Genomic DNA, 24,055 nt, shown 5'->3' with positions numbered 1-24,055 from the left:
CTTCCCCTTCCCCTCCTCACAACAGAAACCCTGTGAGGTAGGTGGGGCTGAGAGAGCTGTGACTAGCCCAAGGTCACCCAGCTGGCTTCGTGTGTAGGAGTGGGAAAACAAATCCAATTCACCAGATTGGCCTCTGCCGCTCCACACCACCGCTCTTAACCACTACACCATGTTATTTAACAGGTGATATTAGTTACTGCTGGGAGGGAAGGCGGCATAATATAGCTCGATCTCGCCAGATCTCGAAAGCTATATTCTCAGTATTTGGGTCCTCCTCCAACACTCCTTACCGCGGCATGAAATCAGCGGAGAAGAAAGATGGGAAATTGGCGGAGAGGAGAAAGGCTTCAAATGCCCCAGAACAGATGGCAGGCCAGGCAGATGTTTTATTTATTTTTTTAAAAAAGAAACAAATCTTGACGAATAAACTACTTGTGATTAACAGTAAATGTAGTCCGAGCTATTGATGCAGTGCGCGGCTGATTTGGAAACTTAAAATAGTTCACCCGTCTATTTCAGAAAAGCGGTCCGGATGGGGTTGCCAACCTGCAGGTGGCGGCTGGAGATCTCCTGCTAATTCAACTGATCTCCAGCCGATAGAGATCAGATCACCTGGAGGAAAACGGCCTCTTTGGCAATTGAACTCTATGGCATTGAAGTCCCTCCCCAACCCCTGCCCTTTTCAGGGTCCACCCCAAAAATCTCCCGCCTGTGGCCGGGCAACCCTAGGTCCGGAGGAGAGGAATTCTCCTGAACACGGGCTATTTTGCTCGGCGGGACAGGGAGAGCAGGCAGTCTAGTGATGACAGCGATTGTTGTCGATAATAATAGGAATAATTTCGAAGTGGCTAGAATCCCTTACAGATAAGGGCTAAGTGGGCTTATCTCGCTACTGTTTCCTTGTTGATATTGAGCACCACCGTGACTTCAGGCGTATCTCTCCTCCAAAATAACACGTTTTGGTGACATAATCATATATAAAAAAAGAAGCGATAACGGATCTTTCCTGGAAATACGCATCTGTTCATTAAAGCTGGGCTGCTAGACCACGGCAGCTGTTCACATTTTTTAAAAATGAGACATTCCTGCTATAATTTTAGACGGCAAAAAGTTAATCACATAATCGCCGTTAAAAACAACAAGAACTCAACCCAGAAACTTCCAGGCCGTAAATTCTCTCCCCCTGCTCCTTGCCATTAAGCAAAGATATTTCAGTAAGAAGCCAAAATACAAAACACGCAATGTTATTTGGTAGCCAATGAGGTGAATGACTCACTTTGCCTGGAGGCTGGCATCCCAGCGTGGCATAGTGGTTAAGAGCAGTGGACTGTAACCTGGAGACCCGGGTTCGATTCCCCGCTCCTCCACATGAGTGGCGGACGCTCATCTGGAGAACCGGGCTTGATTCCCCACTCCTCCACTAGTGGCTGATGCTAATCTGGTGAACTGGGTTGGTTTCCCTGCTCCTCTGCCTGAAGCCAGCTGGGTGACCTTGGGCTAGTCACACTCTCTCGGCCCCACCTACCTCACAGAGTGTCTGTGTGGGGAGGGGAAGGTGATTGTAAGCCGCTTTGATTCTGCCTTGAGTGGTAGAGAAAGTCGGCATATGAAAACCGACTCTCCTTCTTCTCCCGCCAGTGGCAAAGAGGGACCTGGCAACCCTACTTCTCTGCCATCGCTTCAGAAGCCTAGGTAGAGGGTAGATAACACTCAGATCCCTCAATTTTATGGCTCCATTAAGTGCCCGCTGTGTCTGTGACTGCCAAAGGCCTTTCAGACCTAGTCCTCACAGGACCGTGACTGACTTCTGAACACAGCTCTATTATTTCCACTCCCACCTGTTTCCATCCCAATTCCCCGTCTCTGCCCGTCGGCCTCCCCTTCAGGCCTCAGTGGCCATGCTATCTCAAGCAAGATGGCACACGGGGGACCTTCTCAATTTTCCCGGCCATGCCGAGAACAACTTTCCATTCCAGAACAAGTTATGAAAAGCTAGCAAGCGCCGTGTAGGTACATAAGGATTTTTTTTTGTTTTCTTGGTTTGTTTTTACCTAAATGGGTAATAAATAGCACATGCTGGAAGGTAACAAGTGTGCTATGAAGGGGTTTTCTCCAACTAGCTGTTTTTTAGGCTTGTTTTGGCAAGAGTGGGACTGTCATGGGAGAGCACTACATTTTGTTATTGGTCAGAGAAGGCATTTTGTGTTGTCTGTTTTGCTTGTTTTCTCTTGTTATTTTATTTTCTTTCCACCCTGGTTTCTTTCCACCCTTACTCCATTGAGAGTAGGGTTGCCAACCTCTAGGTACTGGCAGCACGGAGGCTCAAGTATATAACACCACACTGGAATAAAGTCAAGAATAATCAAATTAATTGACGCATAAATTCATGCAGGCAATCAGGTAAACATCACCAAAGCACTTCTTAGCGTACAACATAAAGTCATCACAAAAATCATCACAAAACGAAAAATATGTCCTCAAATTGGGAAATAAATTAAAGCATTAAGTCATGCGAGCAATACAGGTGAAAATCACCAAAGCACTTCTTGGCATGCAACATCAAATAATACAAAACAAACAAGTCCTCAATTTATGTCCATTTTCTTTAACTACGTTAACTCTGGCACAGGTGTTTTCTATTATTGTAACCTCTAGGTACTAGCTGAAGATCTGCTATGACGACTGATCTCCAGCCAATAAAGATCAGTTCACCTGGAGAAAAGGGCCATTTTGGCCATTTTTCCCAACCCAGAGTTGGTGACCTGTTGCGTAAAGACCCCACTTTTGCTGATGGGGCGGCAAAGAAAACCCGTTCCCCTGCCTCCCGATCTAACCACCCAATCCCTAACCAAAAGCGCCGCTGCCTGCTTTGAGAACCGGCGCCGCTCTCCCAAAAAGATCCGGCGCTGAAGTGAACAGAGCAAAGCGGGAGCCTGAATTCCGGAGACTGCAAACAGTCCTGCGTTTTGTATGGCAGACCCGCGAGTCTCATGGCCAGATGAGACATCTCTCCTGTCTGGTAACGCCGCCTGAAGCAGCCGCGCTGCGAGTTTGGCAAGGATTCTGGACCGGCTGCAGAAATACCAGCTGCAAGCCACTTTTCATTAGCGAAGAGCTCGTTTCCTCCCTTCCGTTCCTTCGCTGTTCCAGAATGTCACCCTGCCTCGCTTTCCACCCTGTTTTCCACCTTGCTTTCATTCTGACTTCACTTGAAGAACCTCCAGGGTTAACTCCAGAATTGGCAGATGCAGTTTGCTACAGTGGTCAGGTCAGTCTCCCCGCCCCCTTTGTTAATGGTGTGCACATGTGTGTGTTAAGTGCCGTCAAGTCACTTTCGACTCATGGTGACCCTATGAATGAAAGTCCTTCAAAACTTCCTATCTTTGACAGCCTTGCTCAGATCTGGCAAATTGAGGGCTGTGGCTTCCTTTATTGAGTCAATCCATCTCTTGTTGGGTCTTCCTCTTTTCCTGCTGCCCTCCACTTTTCCTAGCATGACTGTCTTCTCCAGTGACTCTTGTCGTCTCATGATGTGACCAAAATACGATAGCCTGAGTTTAGTCATTTTAGCTTCTAGGGTCAGTTCAGGCTTGATTTGATCTATAACCCACTGATTTGTTTTTTTGGCAGTCCACAGTTTCCGTAACGCTCTCCTCCAACGCCACATTTCAAAGGAATCTACTTTCTTCTTATCAGCTTTCGTCATGTTTCAAAACACAAGCAAATACATGCAATCCTACCACAATTAACACATCATGAAAACATGACAAGGGATAATGTTCCCAAATGAAAGTGATGTTACAGAGTCCTGTTGCTGAAAGCACGTGTTGCTGAAAGCACGTCGTGGAATACTCAGACAAAAGTACATCACAGAAAGGGCCAAACAGAAGAAAACGGTCTTCTGGAAGCAATCCGTTTCGTCATCTGACTTCTTCAGTTCCAAATAGCTTTTAATATATACGTGCCACAGTAGCCCAGATGTTGTTATTTATTGGATGGTGGCCTGCCTATGTTATTTTACATTGTATTCCCATTCCAACATAGTGGTGCTGATTTTGTATACTATGCATCCAGATAGAACCACAGAGTTGGAAGGGGCCATTTAGACCAACCCCCTGCTCAATGCAGGATCAGCTTAGAGCATCCCTGACACGTATTTGTCCGCTTGTTCGACACCCCTGCTCTAAAGATTACACCACACCAAGTCTATTGTAAAGACACGAATGTTTATGCTTATGTGGAGATGGGAATATTGAGTCTCTTGAGTATATCTTTTTTGATTGTAAGGTCTATAGTCATATTAGGGAAACTCTGATAACCCCCATAATTTCCCGCCATCTCGGTAAAAATAGAAGGATTTTTCTCTCAGTTATGCTAGTAGATAAGAATAAAGAGATCGCTTTCAAAGTCGCCATATTTGGACGGATAGCCTATAAGACTAGGAAGGGTAAGCCATATATAGGCTTTTTAGCTATAATTTTCATAAAGATATTGTATAATTCTGTGAATTTATAATTTTAAAATGTTTCTTTTCTCAAAAGTTACTTGATACTGGAAGTGTTATTATATGGATTATATTTTGCTGGTCTTGGCCTGTAATAAATACATGTATTTATTTACCTTAAAGACATCCTTTGCTTCGGTCCGGAATAAGAAACGGGAATAAAAACCAGGGGCGTGGCACTTCAAAGCAAGACATCCGAACTCTTCCAAATTAAAAACCCAAAACCATTTTGTCAGCCCCCCGATGTTCCTGCAAATATTTTCATTCGAAAAGGAAAAAGGCCCTTTTGCTTTCAGGCTTCACCTGATCTCTACTTGGGAACTCCTATCAATCCATCAGCTCACCCTCCACGGTGTTTGAAAAATTACAGGCGTTGATTATTATTTTTTTAATTAAAGTCGCAAACGGTACTGACGAATTAAACCAGGCAATCAGCCTCCCAACCCTGTGATTTGTGCCACTGGCCTTAATTAGATCTTGATGGCCAACTGTGAAAATAAGGGCCCGATATAATTTATAAGTCACAGCGACTCGCTGGTGGTTATTAACCTTTCTGCTTCAAATGTCAGGTTTTGGGCTCTCGCACACCTTCCTGGAACTCTCTTGGTTCGGGGCCGATTTGGACGGCATTTCTGGATTTCGTCCCCCTCCTCAAACACACGCACACACACACACACAAATGTAACACTTGTCGAAAAGCTGCTCAACTTGTACAGTGGTGGGCGGTTTGGATAGGGTTGCCAGGTCCCTCTTCACCACTGGCGGGAGGTTTTTGGGATGGAGCCTGAGGAGGTTTGGGAGGGGAGGGACTTCAATGCCATAGAGTCCAATTGCCAAAGCGGCCATTTTCTCCAGGTGAACTGATCTCTATTGGCTGGAGATCAGTTGTAATAGCGGGAGATCTCCAGCTAGTATCTGGAGGTAGCAACCCTAGGTTTGGAGCCACCAAAATAGCCTTCATTTTGGCCAGCTTTTCCCTTAGACCAGAGTTTCCCGAACTTTTTGAGTAATGGAGCACTTTTCAGGAGAGAAATTAGTCAACAGAGCACTAATTTTCACCTAGCAACTATATACTAAACCGAATGACAGTAGTATTTTTCTTTCCAGTATCTTCATGGAGCGCTAGGAGATGTTTTGTGGAGCACAGTTTGGGAACTGCTGCCTTAGACCATCAAATCAGAGCGTTTCAGCCCAATTCAGTATAGCCAGCCTTGTCACAGGGTGGAAGAAGAATAATAATTGGTTTTTATATGCCGACTTTCTCTACCACTTAAGGGAGACTCAAACTGGCTTACAATCACCTTACCTTATCCTCCCCACAACAGACACCCTATCAGGTAGGTGGGGCTGAGAGAGTGTGACTAGCCCAAGGTCACCCAGCTAGCTTCGTGCGTAGAACCTGGTTCACCAGGTTAGCCTCCGCCGCTCATGTGGAGGAGTGGGGAATCAAACCCAGGAGGGACTTCGATGCCATAAAGTCCAGTTGCCAAAGCGGCCATTTCCTCCAGGGGTACTGATCTCTATCGGCTGGAGATCCATTGAAATAGCGGGAGATCTCCAGCTACTATTTGATTGTGATTTGAATTTTTATATTATTTATATGAATAGGAAGGACTGAAGAAGGACTGTTAATTAGCCAAGAATTTGAAATGGCCATATCCTCCATTGCTAATGGCATCAATCATACTACATGACATTTGTCTGCGAAAGAAGAAATTTTGTACTCAGTTTTGGGACAATTGAGAATATGAATATTTATGAAAGGTTTTTGTAGGTCCTACTGTATATATTGTCCTATATTGTTTGTTATTGCACGTAGCTATTTATAAAGTTTTTGCACTTTGTGTAAGCTCCTGTACTAATTTCCAAATCTTTTGATATCTGTACAGTGGTGTCTTATTTCTCCCCCACTATTTGGAGGTTGGCATCCCTGAACCCAGCTGAGAATTGTCATGAATTGGCAAAGAGAAGGCCCATTCTGACAGGTAGCGCTGCACCGAATATGCTGTCTCAGCCTTTGGAACGCAGCGTCCTGTGTTGGAACTGCCGTTCGGTTTTCCGAGCGCAGCGTTTCGAAAGGACAGCAGATTTAGTAGAACTCAGCGCAGCAATTTAACAGATAAGAATCTGTTCATTACTCTTATCTGACTAAAGGAAAATAATATAATTGAAACCCAATCAGAGGCCTGTGACGAATATCAGCGAGAACAATTTATTCTCCCCACCGCCGCCGCCCGAGCCAGTGGCTTTTGCAAAGAGTCCCGCCAGATGCAGAAGCCTTCTTAACCCCTCGGTTCTGCTCTTCAAGATGCCTGTTAGCACAAGCCAACGTAAAGAAGAATTGGGTCACACCTTCCTTGATGTATGAGGTATACACACGGGTCACCCCAACAGGCCAAACAGGGCACACACGGGAACGCTTTCAGGTTGGGAAAATTGTGTGGGGGGAGCTGAGACTAGGGTTGCCAGGTCCCTCTTCACCACTGGCGGTGGGTTTTTTTGGGTGGAGCCTGAGGAGGGTGTGGTTTTGGGAGGGGAGGGACGTCAATGCCATAGAGTCCAATGGGAGAGTTTCCCTGCCCACGCAAGCAGCAGCTGCCAATGTCTGACAGCAGAGCAATCCAATGATGTTACAGTTTTCCACTTCCCAAACACTGAGAGAGGGAAGGAGGGGGATTGGTAAGGTTTCCAGCTCCAGGTTGGAAAATACCTGGCGATTTGGGGGCTGAGCTTGAGGAGGGCAGAGTTTGGGGAGGGGAGGGACTTCAATGCCATAGAATCCAATTTCCAAAGCGGCCATTTTCTCTAGGTGAACTGATCTCTGTCGGCTGGAGATCAGTTGTAATAGCAGGAGATCTCCAGCTAGTACCTGGAGGTTGGCAACCCTAGCTGAAGCCCCTTCTCCAAATGCAATACAGTCCCAAAAAGAATCGGGCACTGAACACACAGGAATGGAGGAGAACCTTAACTAGGGTTGCCAACCTCCAGGTACTAGCTGGAGATCTCCTGCTATTACAACTGATCTCCAGCTGACAGAGATCAGTTCACCTGGAGAAAGTGGCTGCTTTGGCAATTGGACTCTATGGCATTAAAATCCCAAACCCTGCCCTCCTCAGGCTCCACCCCAAAAACCTCCTGCTGGTGGCGAAGAGGGACCTGGCAAACCTAACCCCAACTCACATCTGACTGTCGTGGTTAGAGCAGGGGGGCGGATATGACATGAACTGTTACGAGGGCCGGATATGACATAAATGTCACTTGGTTGAGCCGGGCCATGCCTTGCCAGCCCAGATCGAGATTTCAGGGGGGGGCTGGCTGCCTGGGCTGGCTTGTGGACTGGATAAGAGCTCTCCAGGATCTGGCCTGTGGGCCTTACGTTTGACACCCCTGAATTAGAGTGTCAGACTAGGATTCGGGAGACCCAGGTTCGTATCCCCACTCTGCCATGGAAACCTTCTGGTTTACCTTGGGCCAATCACATACTCTCGTCCTAACCTACTTCACAGGGTTGTTGTGAGGAGAAAAACCAGGGCAGAAGGCTGTCAGCCACTTTGGGTCCCAATGGGGGAGAAAGGGTGATCGTGAGGTTTAGGGTTGCCAATCTCCAGGTACTAGCTGGAGATCTCCTGCTAATACAACTGATCTCCGGCCGATAGAGATCAGTTCCCCTGGAGTAAATGTCCACTTTGGCAATTGGACCCTATGGCATTGAAGTCCCTCCCATCCCCTAACCCCGCCCTCCCCAGGTTCTGCCCCAAAAACTTCCCTCCGGTGGCAACTCTGGTTCTTAGCCAGACACACTATGATGGGTTGAGCTTTGCCTCCCTCACCTCAAAGGACAGCTGGAGAAGACTGGTTTGCTAATTATGGGGGTCATCTCTGCTGTCAGTAAATCCTTAACCTCCACTCCTTTCTTGAGCAAAGAATCTTATTCAAAAACTAAGAAACTGGATGATTTGTAGAAAGTGCATTCAAACAAGGTGAGCATGAGCCCCAAACCCAGGCTCCTGTTCAAAAATTCCAAGTAAATCACCTGGTTTTTTTTTTTAATCCAAGTAGTACGTAATTAAATGATTTACAAAAAATAGTGTCCGTAGTTTGTGGAATTAGTGACAAACTCTTCTCTGCTCATTACAAATGGTGAGCATCGCTCTAGAACAACAAAAATGTTCCTTTCTTAAAAAACTGAGCGCCCAAAATTGCTCGAAACTATATTGCAACTGTATTGCCATGGATTCTCCCTTTGCTTTACTGGACCACTATCCGTCTTCCTCTCCCCGTTCTGCCACCCGCCCACCTCACCAGATGGAGAAGCTTATAGTGTGCTTGACTCAAGAGAAAACAGGCATTATGAGCGCACACTGCAATTGCAACCTTCAAAGAGCAGAGAAAGCTGCCGCTGGAAGAAAAAAATTCTTAGAAACAGGGCTTTAGAAAAGATAATCCACCAGGTCCTCAGCTTCACCAGGTCCCCAGATGTAGAATTCTTGAATTACAAGGTGGATTTTGGTATCCCTCAAGAACGAAGAGCCCCGTGGCGCAGAATGGTAAGCTGCAGTACTGCAGTCCAAGCTCTGCTCACGACCTGAGTTTGATCCCGACGGAAGTCGGTTTCAGGTCGCCGGTTCAAGGTTGACTCGGCCTTCCATCCTTCCGAGGTCGGTAAAATGAGGACCCAGCTTGCTGGGGGTAAAGGGAAGATGACTGGGGAAGGCACTGGCAAACCACCCCGCAAAACAAAGTCTGCCTAGAAAACGTCGGGATGTGACGTCACCCCATGGGTCAGGAATGGCCTGGTGCTTGCACAGGGGACCTTTACCTTTTTTACCAAGAACTACAGAGGGAATTCAGTTAAATCTAGGAAGGGTGAATGCATTCGGGAATGAATAGTGAACCAAGCAGTTCCCAGAATCATGTGGAAACTTAAAGGTTGTACCCCTGCTGCAAGGGTAGTTTTAGCTAGGAAATGGAAACAACCACTTATTCCGGACATAGAAGAATGGAGGGACATACTAATTGAATATGCTCTTATGACTGATATGATAAATATTAACAGTGATAAAGCATTTGAGCAGCATTATGAGATATGGAAATCTTTTTACAACTACGTTGAAGCTCAAGGTTAATAATAACAAAATGATTGATTAGATCTCTATAAGATGTATTATAATGCAATTTTTACTTCTTTTATAGAAAACTGTTAGTTTTGACACTGCATTAACTAGCCATAAAAAATTATTATCTTCTGTATATGCCATTTATGTAATCAGCCCAAGTCACGAATCTATGGTAATGTGGTTAGCTTGTTTTGCGTTAGAATAGTTTTCTATTTTTTTAGACAAAATTTATGTTTGATATCTATATTTTCCCCCTCCCCTGCTTTCCTTCTGTATCCCTATTACTTTATACAATATTTTAAAAAAATTGTACACCAAGGGGAAGTTTTGGCATTGCCCACAACAGTAATTTCTGTCTATGTATGATCTCTTCTTTTACATTCAAAATCTGCTACAAAAAGCTGTAGCACAAAATAAATTTGTTTTAAAACCTCTAGGGAAAACCATATGATAAAATCATCTGCAACGACCCACTTGGATCTCCTGTAATTGATCAAACAAATTAAATTGGCTCTGCCCCATTAAGCAAACCTTTGGGAAGTCCATTATTGAACATATACCACCGTTTCATCCAATAGGGGACTCGAAATGGAGGAGCTCTTTTTGCTTTGCAAGGAGGATACAACCTCAGCTCATAGAGAGGAGAAATCTGAAAATATTTAGTTTCATTCTGAAAGGCTTCGGGGTTCACTGAAGTCCCCAAATCCACCCACCCCTCCAGTCTCCAAGCCAGACCAAAGTCTTAAATGGAAATTCCCCTATCAAGGTTCAAACAGTTTGGCAAAATGCTTTTACACAATGTTCTGTGTAAAGTTCAGAATCATTTTTAAAGGAGATTTACTAGTACTAGAAAAGAGCAAGAGTCCAGCAGCGCCTTAAAGACTAACAAAATTTCTGTCTTGAGCCACATCTCACTTCTTCAGTTACTTCTTCAGATTGTGTGGGTGTTAAGTGCCGTCAAGTCGCTTCCAACTCATGGCGACCCTATGAATCAGTGTCCTCCAAAGCATCCTATCTCTAACAGCCTTGCTCAGATCTTGCAAATTGAGGGCTGTGGCTTCCTTGATAGAGTCAATCCATCTCATGTTGGGTCTTCCTCTTTTCCTGCTGCCTTCAGCTTTTTCGAGCATTATTTTTTCCCCGTAGCAACTCTTGTTTTCTTATAATGTGACCAAAGTACAATAGCCTCAGTTTAGTCATTTTAGCTTCTAGGGTCAGTTCAGGATTGATTTGATTTATAACCCACTGATTTGTTTTTTTTTGGCAGTCCACAATATCCATAACACTCTCCTCCAACACCACATTTCAAAGGAGTGATCTATTTACTAGTATGCTTGTTCAGAAACAAGATCAGGTCATTCTGAAACCCATTCAGGAATTCATTCAGATGAAAAAATTTGGGCAGCATCTGGTACCCTCCCCCTTCCCCGGCATAGTGGATTAGCTAGGCAGATGACACGCCAACCACCCCTTTTCACCTTGCACCTGGGGGGCTAAGAGCTGAATATCGCCTTAAAAAAATAATATCGCAAATGTTTCTACAGGGCTGGTTATCGACACGCTACACGGAAAGAAAGTTTGCCGCTCCCGTGCGAAGGAGATAAAAACCACCGTGTCTTATCTCCCCGTGCCTCCCTGTTTCTTATCTCTGCATTTTTATAGACTGCTGAACAGCTTTTGGAGAGAATCAAGGAATGTTTTCCCCGAGCTTTTAATTTCCAGCTGAGCTTGTTAGGGTGGGATGGGACCATCTCCAAATGCGCAACAAAGGCGGAGAATTAATGGCAGCAACGTATGTAGAATTAGTGGGCTTTGCCAGTTGGTTTCAGTGAAGCATTATTTGCTTAATGCTGCATAGGATCAGCCTGCCAGTAGTATCTGGGCCTTACACACATGAAGCTGCCATATGCTGAATCAGACCCTGGGCCCATCAAAGTGACATCCCCTACTGCCGGGTCCTTTTACCTGGAGATGCTGGGAATTGAACCTGGGACCTTTTGCACGCAAAGCAGAGGCTCTTCCACTGAGCCACCGACCTCCGCTTAAATAGTATATGTTTTAATCCCACCTCCCATGTTTGGAAATTCATGTGGTTCTTTGCTTTGTTACTTAAGATATTTTTATGTATGTAATGTGATAGCAAGAGCCCCATGGTGCAGAGTGGTAAGCTGCAGTACTGCAGTCCATGCTCTGCTTACGACCTGAGTTCGATCCCAATGGAAATGGGTTTCAGGTAGCCGACTCAAGGTTGACTCATCCTTTCATCCTTCCGAGGTTGGTAAAATGAGTACCCAGCTTGCTGGGGGTCAAGGGAAGATGACTGGGGAAGGCACTGGCAAACAGCCCCGTAAACAAACTCTGCCTAGGAAACGTTGGGATGTGACGTCACCCCATGGGTCAGGAATGATCCGGTGCTTGCACAGGGGATCTTTACCTTTTTAATGTGATAGCAGTCATGAATGTGGCAGACCAATCCTTTGACTGGGGTTGTCGGTGGGGGGCTGAATCTTCTGCATTCATAGCAGGTACTATACCACTGAGTCATGGCCCCGTCTCTTGAGATCCAAACTCCAGAGGGTTCCAGGTTGTATGCCCATTCATTCAATATTATCAGTTAAAGAAAAAGCTGCAGATGACTTTACATATCCACATTTCATTCGCAGTTGCACAGCCTCTTGGGTTTTATAGTTTTAAGACTGCAGAAAGGGTTAGCCATTTTTTGCATGTGTGTTTGCATGATCAGCACTAACTTCAGACCACTTCCTGGAGTTTTTGCCAGAAGAGGTTTGAACTAGGGGTGAATCTCTGTGTTGAAAATACAGGTATTCATAAAGGGGGGGGGCTTCCCAAACAAAAGGAAGCAGTGCTGCATCCTCAAGGTAATCTGCCTTGATCCCCAGCAAGAAAGGCTATAAATAACCAAATTATAACCATCACAACAACCTGGTCTTGCTGAAACCATACCTTATTTCCAATGTAATGGTTGCAGGGTGAACACATGAAGCTGCCTTATACTGAATCAGACCCTCGGTCCATCAAAGGCAGTCTTGTCTACTCAGACCGGCAGCGGCTCTCCAGGGTCTCAGGCTGAGGTCTTTCACATCACCTACTTGCCTAGTCCCTTTAACTGGAGCTGCCGGGGATTGAACCTGGGACCTTCTGCATGCCAAGCAGATGCTCTACCACTGAGCCACAGGCCCTCCCCTACTACAAGAAGAATTACAGGTGAATTGGATTGTAGAGAAGAACACCTGCCCTGGCTGCATGGGCAAGGAGTAACTGGAAAGAGAGCAGAATACTTTGGAAACAGACAAGATTTCTCTTCCTTTCCTGTAGGAATGGGTATTTGCATCACACACAAGCCCCATTGACAGCTCCTCGACCAGAGAGACAGTGGCATGTTTGTAAGTATTGTTTTTGTGCGTTCCAAATGTTTCCTTTCTTGGCAGCCTCCGGGGAGGGCCTCGAGCCAAGCCGGGCCACTGAGACACAGTTGTCGATCCTCCACCGAGAGTTCAATGGCCCGCGTAACTGCCCCCTCCCACCGCAGGCTGAAAAAAGGAGTGCCGTATAAAGGTGGCTATTCTCGCTTTGTGCTCTGGGCTGAAACTGATCAAATGAGTTGGCGGGGAAAGGAACGGACGGCTGGGTGACCTTTCCGGGGAGAGCTGCGTTTGTTCTGCGGCGGCGGGGGATGCCTTTCGTGGGCCGGGGGCTCCCGGCAGGGCAGGACTGGCATCAGGGGTGGGTGGCCGAGAGCAGCGGGCAGAAAAGCGAAGGGGGCATTTGGGATCTGGGATAGGAGGGTGCTGGGCGGCTCCGTTTCATTCTGAATAAAGGAATAGCTAACCTTGTTCACTAGACAAGAGGTGAAACCTCTCCAGAGTGCATAGGGTTGCATGAGGGAGGAGCTGCCTACGCCACCCCGCATGCCACCCTGGCAGCTGTTGAGTTGCAGGTTGTGCTCTTGCATGGGAGCAAAAACCTCCTTGGCTTTCCTAACAGTGCGGGACAGGCAGCTGAACGCAAACTCCCGAACACCACTTTCAGCAATGTTTAAAAGCCAGCCATCCTTAATATAACTCAGCGGCAGTCCACATGCTTTGTGTGCCGAAGGTCCCTGGTTCAATCCCCAGCATCCACAGTTAAGATCTCATCTACCAACACTTGGGAAATACTGTCTTCTGCCCGATAAACAGTGGTAACAACCAGACTTTTAAAAGAAATGCCGGCAGAACCGGGGTCCAGCATGATAGTCCTTCAATATCCCCCTACGGACTATTTTGTGCCCTAGAGAAACTAGGAGGAAAGATGTGAGAACAGTGGGTGGTTGCGCATTAAATTTCAGTGGGGCTGTGGCTCAGTGGTAGAGCATCTGCTTGGCATGCACAAGGTCCCAGGTTCAATCCCCGGCATCTCCAGTTAAAGGGAGAAAGGGACTAGGCCAGAAGGTGTTGTGAAAGACCTCTGCCTGAGACCCTGGAGAGCAGCTGCTGGTCTGAGTAGACAGTACTTGACTTGGCAGCTTCATGTGTTCATGTGTACCTTTTCGAAAAACTGGAGAACTACTGCTGTTGTAGAAACGCAAGCATGTCGTACCTGTGCATCCATCAAGAGGTGCCTCATGAGCAACATGGACGTTTTCAGAGTCTCTTTTTCATCTGGCAGGAAAGAATCGTCTTCCTCGGTGAGGGCCTTTGCCTTGTTCACAATGAAGTCGGAGATCTGGTCATTTAAGGTGTGTAGAGATTCCATGGCTGGGGAGAGAGAGAGAGAAAAAAAAGAAGGGACTTCTTAGGGTGGATGGGAGACCTGGGTTCGAAACAAGGACATGGCCAGCCATGGTGCCTTGGCAGGGCTACTCTAGTTCTAGGTGGCATCTCATAAAATGAACTGGGGGTTGGGGAGGAATGATTTTTGCATTACCGAAAGAATCTTCTCACCGTGCCCAAAGCTGGCAGTGAGGATTGGCATGGTTAGGCATTTGCTGAGGCCTGCAGTCCAGAAACACCAAGCCAAAAGTGGGTGAAGTGTCTGGCAGGAAGAAGAAGAGTTGGTTGTTATATGTTAACTTTCTCTACCACTGAATGAAGAATCAAACTGGCTTACAATCACCTTCCCTTCCCCACAACAGACACCCTGTGAGGTAGGTGGGGCTGAGAGAGCTGTGACTAGCCCAAGGTCACCAAGCTGGCTTCATGGGTAGGAGTGGGGAAACAAACCCAGCCCACCAGATTAACCTCCACCACATGTAGAGGAGCGGGGGATCAAATCCGGTCCTCCAGATCAGAGTCTACCACTCCAAACCACCCCTCTTAACCACTACACCACGCTGGAGAGGAGGGAGTCCCCACGGCTAGATTAAATGTACTACCGTTGGAGGAGTTAGCAGGCAGGTTTTCAGGGATCCCCTTTTCTGAACAATTTTGGGATTGTAAATCAGGGAATTTGGATACTGTTTGGCATTTTTTTTTAATCGACTGTTAAAAAGTACGATCTCGCCAGAGATAAATGGATCACAGTATACATTCAGAAGCGGGGACCTGCTCTAAAGCAAGACAGCAGCACATTTATTGACTAATACTGATCCAAATGTAACCCTCGCCATGGCAAAAAAAATAAAATATCTATGGCTTTTAATAATACTACTTTCTTCTAACTATATATTTCTAGATTTTATATTTCTGTATGTTTGGTTATCTATATCTGTATGACCGAGCTTATTGAATTTGTTTGGCTCATGCCTGGTTGGTCTGCGAGCATAAAGAATAGAAATAAAGGAAATAAAATAAAAGGGGAGGAGGGAGTCAAGAACCAGAGAAACGCATGCTTTGCGGCTTCCTCAAGGCAGCGCTTCTGCTGGGAAATGGGAGATCAAGAAGCCCCGGGGGGGAAACCAGGGTTCCTGATGACTCTTCCAGTCTAACGTCAGTCCGGGGCTTCTTGTTTTGACTGGGGGAAACGGCACGGTTTCCCCACCCCTGGCTCAGCGTTGCAGCCCCGATCCAAATCACTAGCCGTCACACTTTTTAGGATGGCGAGAGATCTGGCCAGAGCACTCTAAAGCAGGGGTGTCAAACATAAAGCCCGGGGGCTGGATCCGGCCCCTTGAGTGCTCTTATCTGGCCCGCGAGCCAGCCGAGGCCTGGCCTGTCCCAACCAAGTGACACTTAGGTCATATCTAGCCCTCATAACAAATGAGATCAACACACCTGCTCTAAAGCATGCAGTTTTGACTACCAGGTACAGTCAAATGCTAACACTGCAGAGTTCCTGCAAGCCAAATATATCCAGAGAATATTCCCCCATGTAAAAATTTCAAGATTTGCAGCCTCCACACTGGTCCGAATGGGGGGAAAAAACCTGGCATCAGAAGTGGAGAGACATTTTAAACGTGAATGATTGGCACAGCCAAATTTATGATCTCGCGTCCGGGGGGAAATCAGCATTCCGCTTAGAAATATCAAAAGGCCTCCTCAAATCAGTTTTTTAAAAAAATCATTCACATATTAACGGGAACTCCAATATCCCCAGGCCCTCCGTTCAGCACTAATCCTTTTAGTTAGGCTTCATTACTTTACAAAAATGACTTATGTTTTGTAGTCACTAGAATGGATATTTGTCATTACTTTGATACTTTACAGGCCGCGCACTCACTTTTGGACTCCTCCCCCCAATTAATTGTATTTCCCCCCACTCTTTTGTCGGGCAGCCCATTCCTGAAGAGGGGGGCAGAGCTGCATAGGAACTGGCGTGACCCCTACACCAGCATCCGTGCTGCTTGCGCCGTGCGAACTGGTACAGACGCCGGCACAGGGTGACTTATGGTGGCCCCCGGGGCGCCTCACAGTAGCACGAGCATCTTGCGTCCTGGGTATGTCTGGAGCAAATGCTTGCGCTGGCATCCTGGGTGGCGTTCCCGGCGCATTGCTGGGGGAGGAGCTGCCTTTAGAATCATAGAGTTGGAAGGGACCACCAGGGTCATCTAGTCCAACCCCCTGCACAATGCAGGAAATTCACAACTACCTCCCCCCACACCCCAGTGACCCCTACTCCATGCCCAGAAGATGGCCAAGATGCCCTCCCTCTAATCATCTGCCTAAGGTCATAGAATCAGCATTGCTGACAGATGGCCATCTGGCCTCTGCTTAAAAACCTCCAGGGAAGGAGAGCTTACCACTTCCCAAGGAAGCCTGTTCCACCGAGGAACCGCTCTGTTAGAAAATTCTTCCTAATGTCTAGACGGAAACCCTTTTGATTTAATTTCAACCCATTGGTTCTGGTCCGACCTTCTGTAGCAACAGAAAACAACTCGGCACCATCCTCTATAGCCATCTTTAGGCAGCTTCTTTTGATTTTATTTTATTCCATTTGTACCCTTCTCTATTTCCTAAACCCTTCTGCCCCCAAAACACACCATTTTGCAGGGGGCGAGATACGTCTTCCAAATCGTGGTGCAGCCCATGAAACTCTATGGGGAGTTCCACAGGGTTTTTGTTGTTGTTGCTACAAATGATTTTTAATTCATTTTTCAGCTTACTGCACTGGCAGTGAGCCACTTTGGAGATGGTGCAGCCATGCTGCCTACGGCTGCCATCTAACCACCACCCCCTTTCAGGAACGGGCTGTTAGACATTGTGCATTTTTGTGCTTCTGGGTCCTTTCACCTAGAGATGCCGGGGATTGAACCTGGGACCTTCTGCATGCCAAGCAGATGCTCTACCACTGAGCTATGGCCCCTCCCCACTGGCTCTTTCAGCTTCTAGATGACTGGGTTTGCTCCTGTATTAAATCTTTGATCCCCCATGCTTCTCCCTATTACTGCTCTGTCAAAATGTAAATGGTAAAGCTCTAACCTTTCTTGTTCTGTCACTCTTAACTCCCCAGGGGCACAAAGGACTCTACAGAAATAATGAACATTATTATTAATAGTAGAAGAAAGCAAGGGTTCAGTGGTAGAGCGTTTGCTTGGCATGCAGAAAGTCCCAGGTTCAATCCCCGGCATCTCCAGTTAAAGGGACTAGGCAGGTAGGTGATGTGAAAGACCTCTGCCTGAGACCCTGGAGAGCTGCTGCCGGTCTGAGTAGACAATACTGACTTTGATGGACCAAGGATCTGATTCAGAATAAGGCAGCTTCATGTGTTCATATGTTCATGACAGGCATTCCAGCCTTCCAGGGGCAAGGGTCTGTTTTCAGTATCCCACTAGAAAGCCTAGCAAATAATACTAAGAGGATCTCTTCCCTTTTTTAAAAAATAAGAGAGCATATGACTGTTCAAAATGCAAAACCACTAGTTGCCCGTTCCCCGCCCCCCCCCCAACTTGGATTTTGGTGAAAGGGGGAAAAATGACTTCTGTACTAGAGATGTCACTGGGGTGAATTTTTCAGCCCTGCTTGTCAAAACGGAGGACAGAACTGCTGACAAAGCCTAATTTATAACTGTGAACAGAGCCACGGTAATGGGTGTTGGAGAAGAGAAAGCATGCCCCAGAGAATAAGGGTGATCGCTTAAACGGGAAGCAGGAAATGAAGATAGAAGTGCCTGAAGGCACGGGTCGGGAAAAGAAAAACCTCTTCCCCCCACCAATCCAACAACCCCCGTCAAAGTGGAGAAATCGCTTTCCAGTTGACAGGTGTGCCATACTGGGTCAAAGAACACTCGCACCTGGCGCTCGGGATGGCTTGCAAAAACCCCTGCGTGGATTTGTTCTGGAGGGGCAGCCATATTAGTTCGCAGCCGTCAAAGCTGCATGCTTTCTGCTAGAATGAATGCGTTGGCCTGGCAGGTGCCACAAGAGTCTTTTGTTATCCATGGTTGTGGGCGTTCCAAGCGGCCCGGCCTCCTTTCCAAAGCAGAACTGATGCATTGGATTGAATATTCCCGAGTCCATTGACAAAGGCTAGCAGAGAGCCATCGTGGGGTAGTGGTTAGGAGCAGTGCACTTTGACCTGGAGAACCGGGTTTGATTCCCCAGTCCTCCACATGAGCGACGGAGGCTCATCTGGTGAACTGTATTTGTTTCCCCACTCCAACACACAAAGGGTGACCTTGGGTTAGTCACAGCTCTATTAAGAGCTCTCTCAGCCCCACCTACCTCACAGGGTGTCTGTTGTGGGAGGGGAAGGGAAGGCGATTGTAAGCCGGTTTGAGTCTCCCGTAAGTGGTAGAGAAAGTCGGCATATAAAATCTAACTCCTCTTCTTCCTCTTCCTCTTCTCCTTCCTCTTCTTCTTCTTGAACAATAGTTTTTTAAAAACCCAACTTGAATATATATGGCAACTAAAATGTCTTGTACAGCGGTTTCGAAGCCTTGAGCAGAACAAATTAAGGTCACGTTGGCTGGGGTGGTGTGGTGGTTAGGGCGTCGGACTAAGGTCTGGGATGCCTGGGTTCAAATTAGGGTTGCCAACCTCCAGGTGGTGGCTGGAGATCTCCTGGGATGACAACTGATCTCCAGGCGACAGAGATCGGTTCCCATGGAGAAAATGGCTGCTTTGGCTGGTGGACTCCGTGGCATTATCATCCCTCCCCTCCCCAAACCCCGCCCTCCCCAGACTACACCCCTAAAATCTCCAGGAATTTCCCAGCCTGTAGCTGGCAACCCTTGTTCGAATCCTTTGCTGGACCACGGAAACCTGCCAGGTCACTTTGGGCCTATCACAATCTCTCAACCTAATCTACCTGGGGGGACTTCCAGAGAAGGAGAATTGGGGAGGCAGCCTTTGTTTTCAGCACCACGGCCAGCACCCCACATCCCATTGTGGCCCTCACCAGAACCGAAGCGTCTTCTTGTGTACAAGTGCTACTGTAATTGGTCAACATTATTCATAAATCATGCTTATAATAACACTCTCCAGACATACTAGGTATAGAAAACCCCTTAAAAGACAAAAAAATCATAATATCCCCCTGGGCGCATGTGACGATCAGGTTAATTTCTTACTTCTGATACTCAAGTACCCAAGTTTTTCAAACAACTCCAGTCTTCATCCATCTTAATCCAGTTTGTTAATTTTGCACACTGAATGACAAACACAAATCCTGACATGACAGTGGTATTGGAATCCTTTCTACATGATGGGAGCCAGCGTGGTGTAGTGGTTAAGAGTGGTGCTTTGGAGTGGTGGAGTCTGATCTGGAGAACCGTGTTTGATTCCCCATTCCTCCACGTGAGCGGTGGACACTAATCTGGTGAACCGGATTTGTTCCCCCACTCCTCCACATGAAGCCAGCTGGGTGACCTTGGGCTAGTCACAGCTCTCTCAGCCCCACCTACCGCACAGGGTGTCTGTTGTGGGGAGGGGAAGGTCATCATAAGCTGGTTTGATTCTTCCTTAAGCAGGAGAGAAAGTCGGCATATAAAAACCAACTCTTTTTCTTCTTTACCAGCGTACGGGTTTACACATGCTCATCAGGAGCAAAAGGCACAAGCAGAATAGGAATGCCATCTACAGATGGTGGTCCATATGCTTTTTTAGCAGCATTTAATCAACGCACATGCGCAATAGAAAAACACACAGAGAGAGAGAGAGATAATAAGTGAACCAAAGGAACTGCCAGCTAGGATTAAAGGCACATGCTCCAGTTTCTGCATTTATTCTTAAACTGGATTGAAAGAGGAGCGAAACGCAATGCAGAACAAATGTTAGAACAAGACAGGAACAGAAGCGAGGAAATCTGCTCTTCCCTCGACAGGCCACTGCGCTGGACAGACCTTTCTTCCTGTCCCTGTGCCAAATGCAGAAGAGCTATGGAATTTGGATTGATCTGCCATAGCATGCACTGCTCTGAAATCAGGGCCCTAGGGTCATGCATAGTTTTCTCCGAAGCTGAGTTGATCGGAGGCAGCAGCAAAGCATAAATCGAGATAATTGTCTCTGCTTGTTGACTTTTAATATGTATGTTTATGGCAACTCTTTTCATTTAAAACAAGCATCCCCGCAGCAGTGTAATTACTGTTCACACGAGGAGGATCCGTCCTTGTCATATATTTGCTGGAATCATTTTTTGGGGAAGGCGGCAGTGGGTAAAATAATTTGGATCCTTCCCCACACCCACACGCACTCTCCTTGAAAATAACTACTTGGAAACATCTGGCCAGCAGGGAGCCTTATCTTTTAATTTTCGACAGAGCGTCGGAAGTATCTTGGATTTCCAAATCGTTTTGCAGCTATTTGTGTAAGAGTTTTGGCTGTTTAATATTTTAAAATCCTGTTTTATTGAGGGCGGGGGGACTCTCTTCCTGCCATGCACATTTAAATAAGAAAAATAGAGAGCTGACATTTCTAGTTCGAGCCCTGCCAGTGATAGATCTTGCTGTTTTTCATTAACGTCTCTTTGCTGTTGCTCCATTTCCCATGCATTTTAAAATAATGGTGTGGAGAAACTACACAGAGGCTGCGATCTGCAGGTTAGAACAGCCGGGCTGAGAAATTGGAACAGGCCTAATGGACATGAGTACAGTAAAAACAAAACAATAAAGGGGAATCTCGTGGCATTTTGAAGATGAACAAATGTATTGCAGTCTATGTGTACAAGGGCTGTAGTGGTTAAGAGCAGCGGACTCTAATCTGGAGAACCTGGTTCGATTCCCCACTCCTCCACATGAAGCCTGCTGGGTGACCTTGGGCCAGTTACAGTTCTTTCCGAGCTCTCTCAGCCCATGTGGAAGCAGGCAATGGCAAACCACCTCTGAAAATCTCTTGCCTTGAAAACCCTACGGGGTTGCCATATGTCAGCTGTGACATAATTCATCACATAAACCTTTAAATATTCATCCTATTATTAGGCTTTTTTTGTCAACCTTCCTGGTTACCTTGCTTTTTCTGGGTTGAAGTTTTCCTTCCCCATGAAGCTGCCTTGTCCTGAATCAGACCCTTGGTCCATCAAAGTCAGTATTGTCTACTCAGACCGGTGGCGGCTCTCCAGGCTCTCAGGTAGAGATCTTTCCCATCACCTACTTGCCTAGTCCCTTTAACTGGAGATGCCGGCGATTGAACCAGGGACCTTCTGCATGCCGAGCAGATGCTCTACCACTGAGCCACAGCCCCTCCCATAGAGAACACGTGAAGCTGCCTTCTACTGAATCAGACCCTGGGTCCATCAAAGTCAGTATTGTCTACTCAGACCAGCAGCGGCTCTCCAGGGTCTCAGGCTGAGGTCTTTCCCATCACCTAGTTGCCTAATCCCTTTAACTGGAGATGCCGGGGATTGAACCAGGGACCTTCTGCATGACAAGCAGATGCTCTACCACTGAGCCACAGCCCCTCCCATAGAGAACTCATGAAGCTGCCTTCTACTGAATCAGACCCTGGGTCCATCAAAGTCAGTATTATCTTCTCAGACTGGCAGCGGCTCTCCAGGGTCTCAGGCAGAGGTCTTTCCCATCACCTACTCACCTATAATTTATGTTTGGTCAAAGGACCGTAATAAACAATTTATTTAATTTAATTACACCTACTCACCTAGTCCCTAACTGGAGATGTCGGGGATTGAACCAGGGACCTTCTGCATGCTGAGCAGATCCTCTACCACTGGGCCACAGCCCCCAATTCCCCTTTCTGCTCTAATTTTGCTTACAGCCAGCTTATTATTTTTTTAAAAACTCTTCACAAAATTCTCCGTGGCTGAACTTCTCTGTCAAACGTGACCTGTCTACGGCGAAGGACCAACACACGTTTACCCCCTCCCCTTTGTTTTGCCACCTGCGAAATGGTTATTTAACACATATGCGATGCCAGAATGCACAGAAGCCTGTAGGCTGCATAGTCTGGGGACTAACAGCTGGTCACGGATGTCGGCGTCGCGGGCGTCTCTTCTTCCCCATCCCAAACAACCCCCCCCACACACACATACATGCAACCTCAGGGAACAGCATATGTCTGCAGAGCTCATTCAGATAAACACATCGGAAATGTCATATCAAAGAGCAAAATACCGGAGGCATCCAGGTGCATATTTTTGATGAAACTCCACAAGAAAAACAAGCCACTCTGAAAAGAGGAACGGGAGGCTGGGAAAAGAACTTCCTGCTGTCTTACTACCCCAGAAATGGGATACAATAATAATAAATGGGATACAATAATACAATAATAATAAAACAGGTCATGGATTTGCATATAAGAATGTGTGCTGGAGGGGCCGTAGCTCAGTGGTAGAGCCTCTGCTTGGCACACAAAAGGTCCCAGGTGCAATCTTCGGCATCTCCAGTTAAAGGGACCAGGCAAGTAGGTGATGTGAAAGACCCCTGCCTGAGACCCTGGAGAACCACTGTTGGTCTGAGTAGACAAGACTGACTTTAATGGACCAAGGGTCTGGTTCAGTAGGATGCAGCTTCATGTGTTCATGTGAGAAATGCAATGCCTACATAGAGATCATCGCAGAAATTATGAGGGGACTGGACCGGGGTTGGCTCCCAGGGGTTGACTAATGCACTTGCTTCAGAGGAAGAGAGGCTAATTGCACAATCCATTAATACAACATACTGCAGGCAGAGAGAAGATCGTTCTGAGGTAGATAACTGAGGGGAGCCCGGATGGGCGAGAATGGAGAGGGGTTGTAGCCCAGTGGTAGAACCTCTGCTCCTTACACAGAAGGTCCCGGGTTCAATTATGGCATCTCCAATCAAAGGGTCAGCTGGTGGGTGGCGTGAAGGACTTTTGCCTGAGACCCTGGAGAGCTGCTGTCGGTCTGGGCAGACAAGACTGGCTTGGATGAACCAGTGGTCTGATTCAGTCGCAGGCAGCTTTGAGTGTGCATGTGTGTCTGTGGGTGTGGAGGGGGGAAAGCCCTGATGGGCAAGAATGTCAGCGTGGTGGTTAAGAGTTGGGGCAAACTATGTATAAAACGCTGTATATAAAAATTCAGAAATAAAACCACATGTGACAAGGACAAATTCCACTTTGGAAAGGAGATCTGGTAACTCTAAACTTTGAGATGTAGAACTGTATGGTATAGCCCGATCTTGTCAGATCTCGGAAGCTAAGCAGGGATGGTACTTGGATGGGAGACCACCAAGAAAGGCTCTGTAGAGGAAAGCAATGGCAAACTGCCTCTGCTTCTCACTCGCCTGGAAACTCTCTCACCGGGGTTGCCAGGAGTCGATTGCGACTGGACGGCTCACACATACATAACACTCCAGATGCCCTTGTGCGTCAGGGGGTATAGAAACTTCAGAACATGTCTTGATTCGCTATTCATTCTACCAAGAAGTCCACACAAAGCTTCTTTCCCCTTTGCTTAACACTTTCCCTGACCAATCAGATGAGTTTCTGGCTAAGAAGCTCCTAACTGATGAAAAACCACAGTTTACACGCTTGAGTGCTAAATTCTGCGCCACAGCTATTAAAATATATCATACCCCGGCAGGATAAGAGTAACAGAAATACTTTATTACTCAAAATATTAAGGGGGTCACACCGAGTTATACGATG

The 24,055-nt window shown here is 46.8% G+C and overlaps 1 protein-coding gene and 1 non-coding gene across 2 annotated transcripts in view; both read right to left on the bottom strand.

Moving 5' to 3' along the window:
- KAZN (kazrin, periplakin interacting protein) overlaps nt 1–14,317 on the bottom strand; it is a 274,010-nt gene extending 259,693 nt beyond the window's left edge. The window contains exon 1 of the mRNA XM_056865098.1: nt 14,221–14,317. Coding sequence (XP_056721076.1) covers nt 14,221–14,256 — 36 coding nt within the window. The 5' untranslated portion in view covers nt 14,257–14,317. The remainder of the gene's footprint in view (nt 1–14,220) is intronic.
- A 7,501-nt stretch (nt 14,318–21,818) lies between these two features.
- Nucleotides 21,819–21,890, bottom strand: TRNAD-GUC (transfer RNA aspartic acid (anticodon GUC)). Its single transcript has one exon. It is a non-coding gene; the product is annotated as a tRNA-Asp (tRNA).
- Between the last annotated feature and the right edge of the window lie 2,165 nt (nt 21,891–24,055).

Source organism: Euleptes europaea, chromosome 19, assembly GCF_029931775.1.
Source record: "Euleptes europaea isolate rEulEur1 chromosome 19, rEulEur1.hap1, whole genome shotgun sequence".
NCBI classification, from domain to species: domain Eukaryota; kingdom Metazoa; phylum Chordata; class Lepidosauria; order Squamata; family Sphaerodactylidae; genus Euleptes; species Euleptes europaea.
Note: the sequence above shows the minus strand (reverse complement) of the source record. Positions and strands in the feature narration are given on the sequence as shown.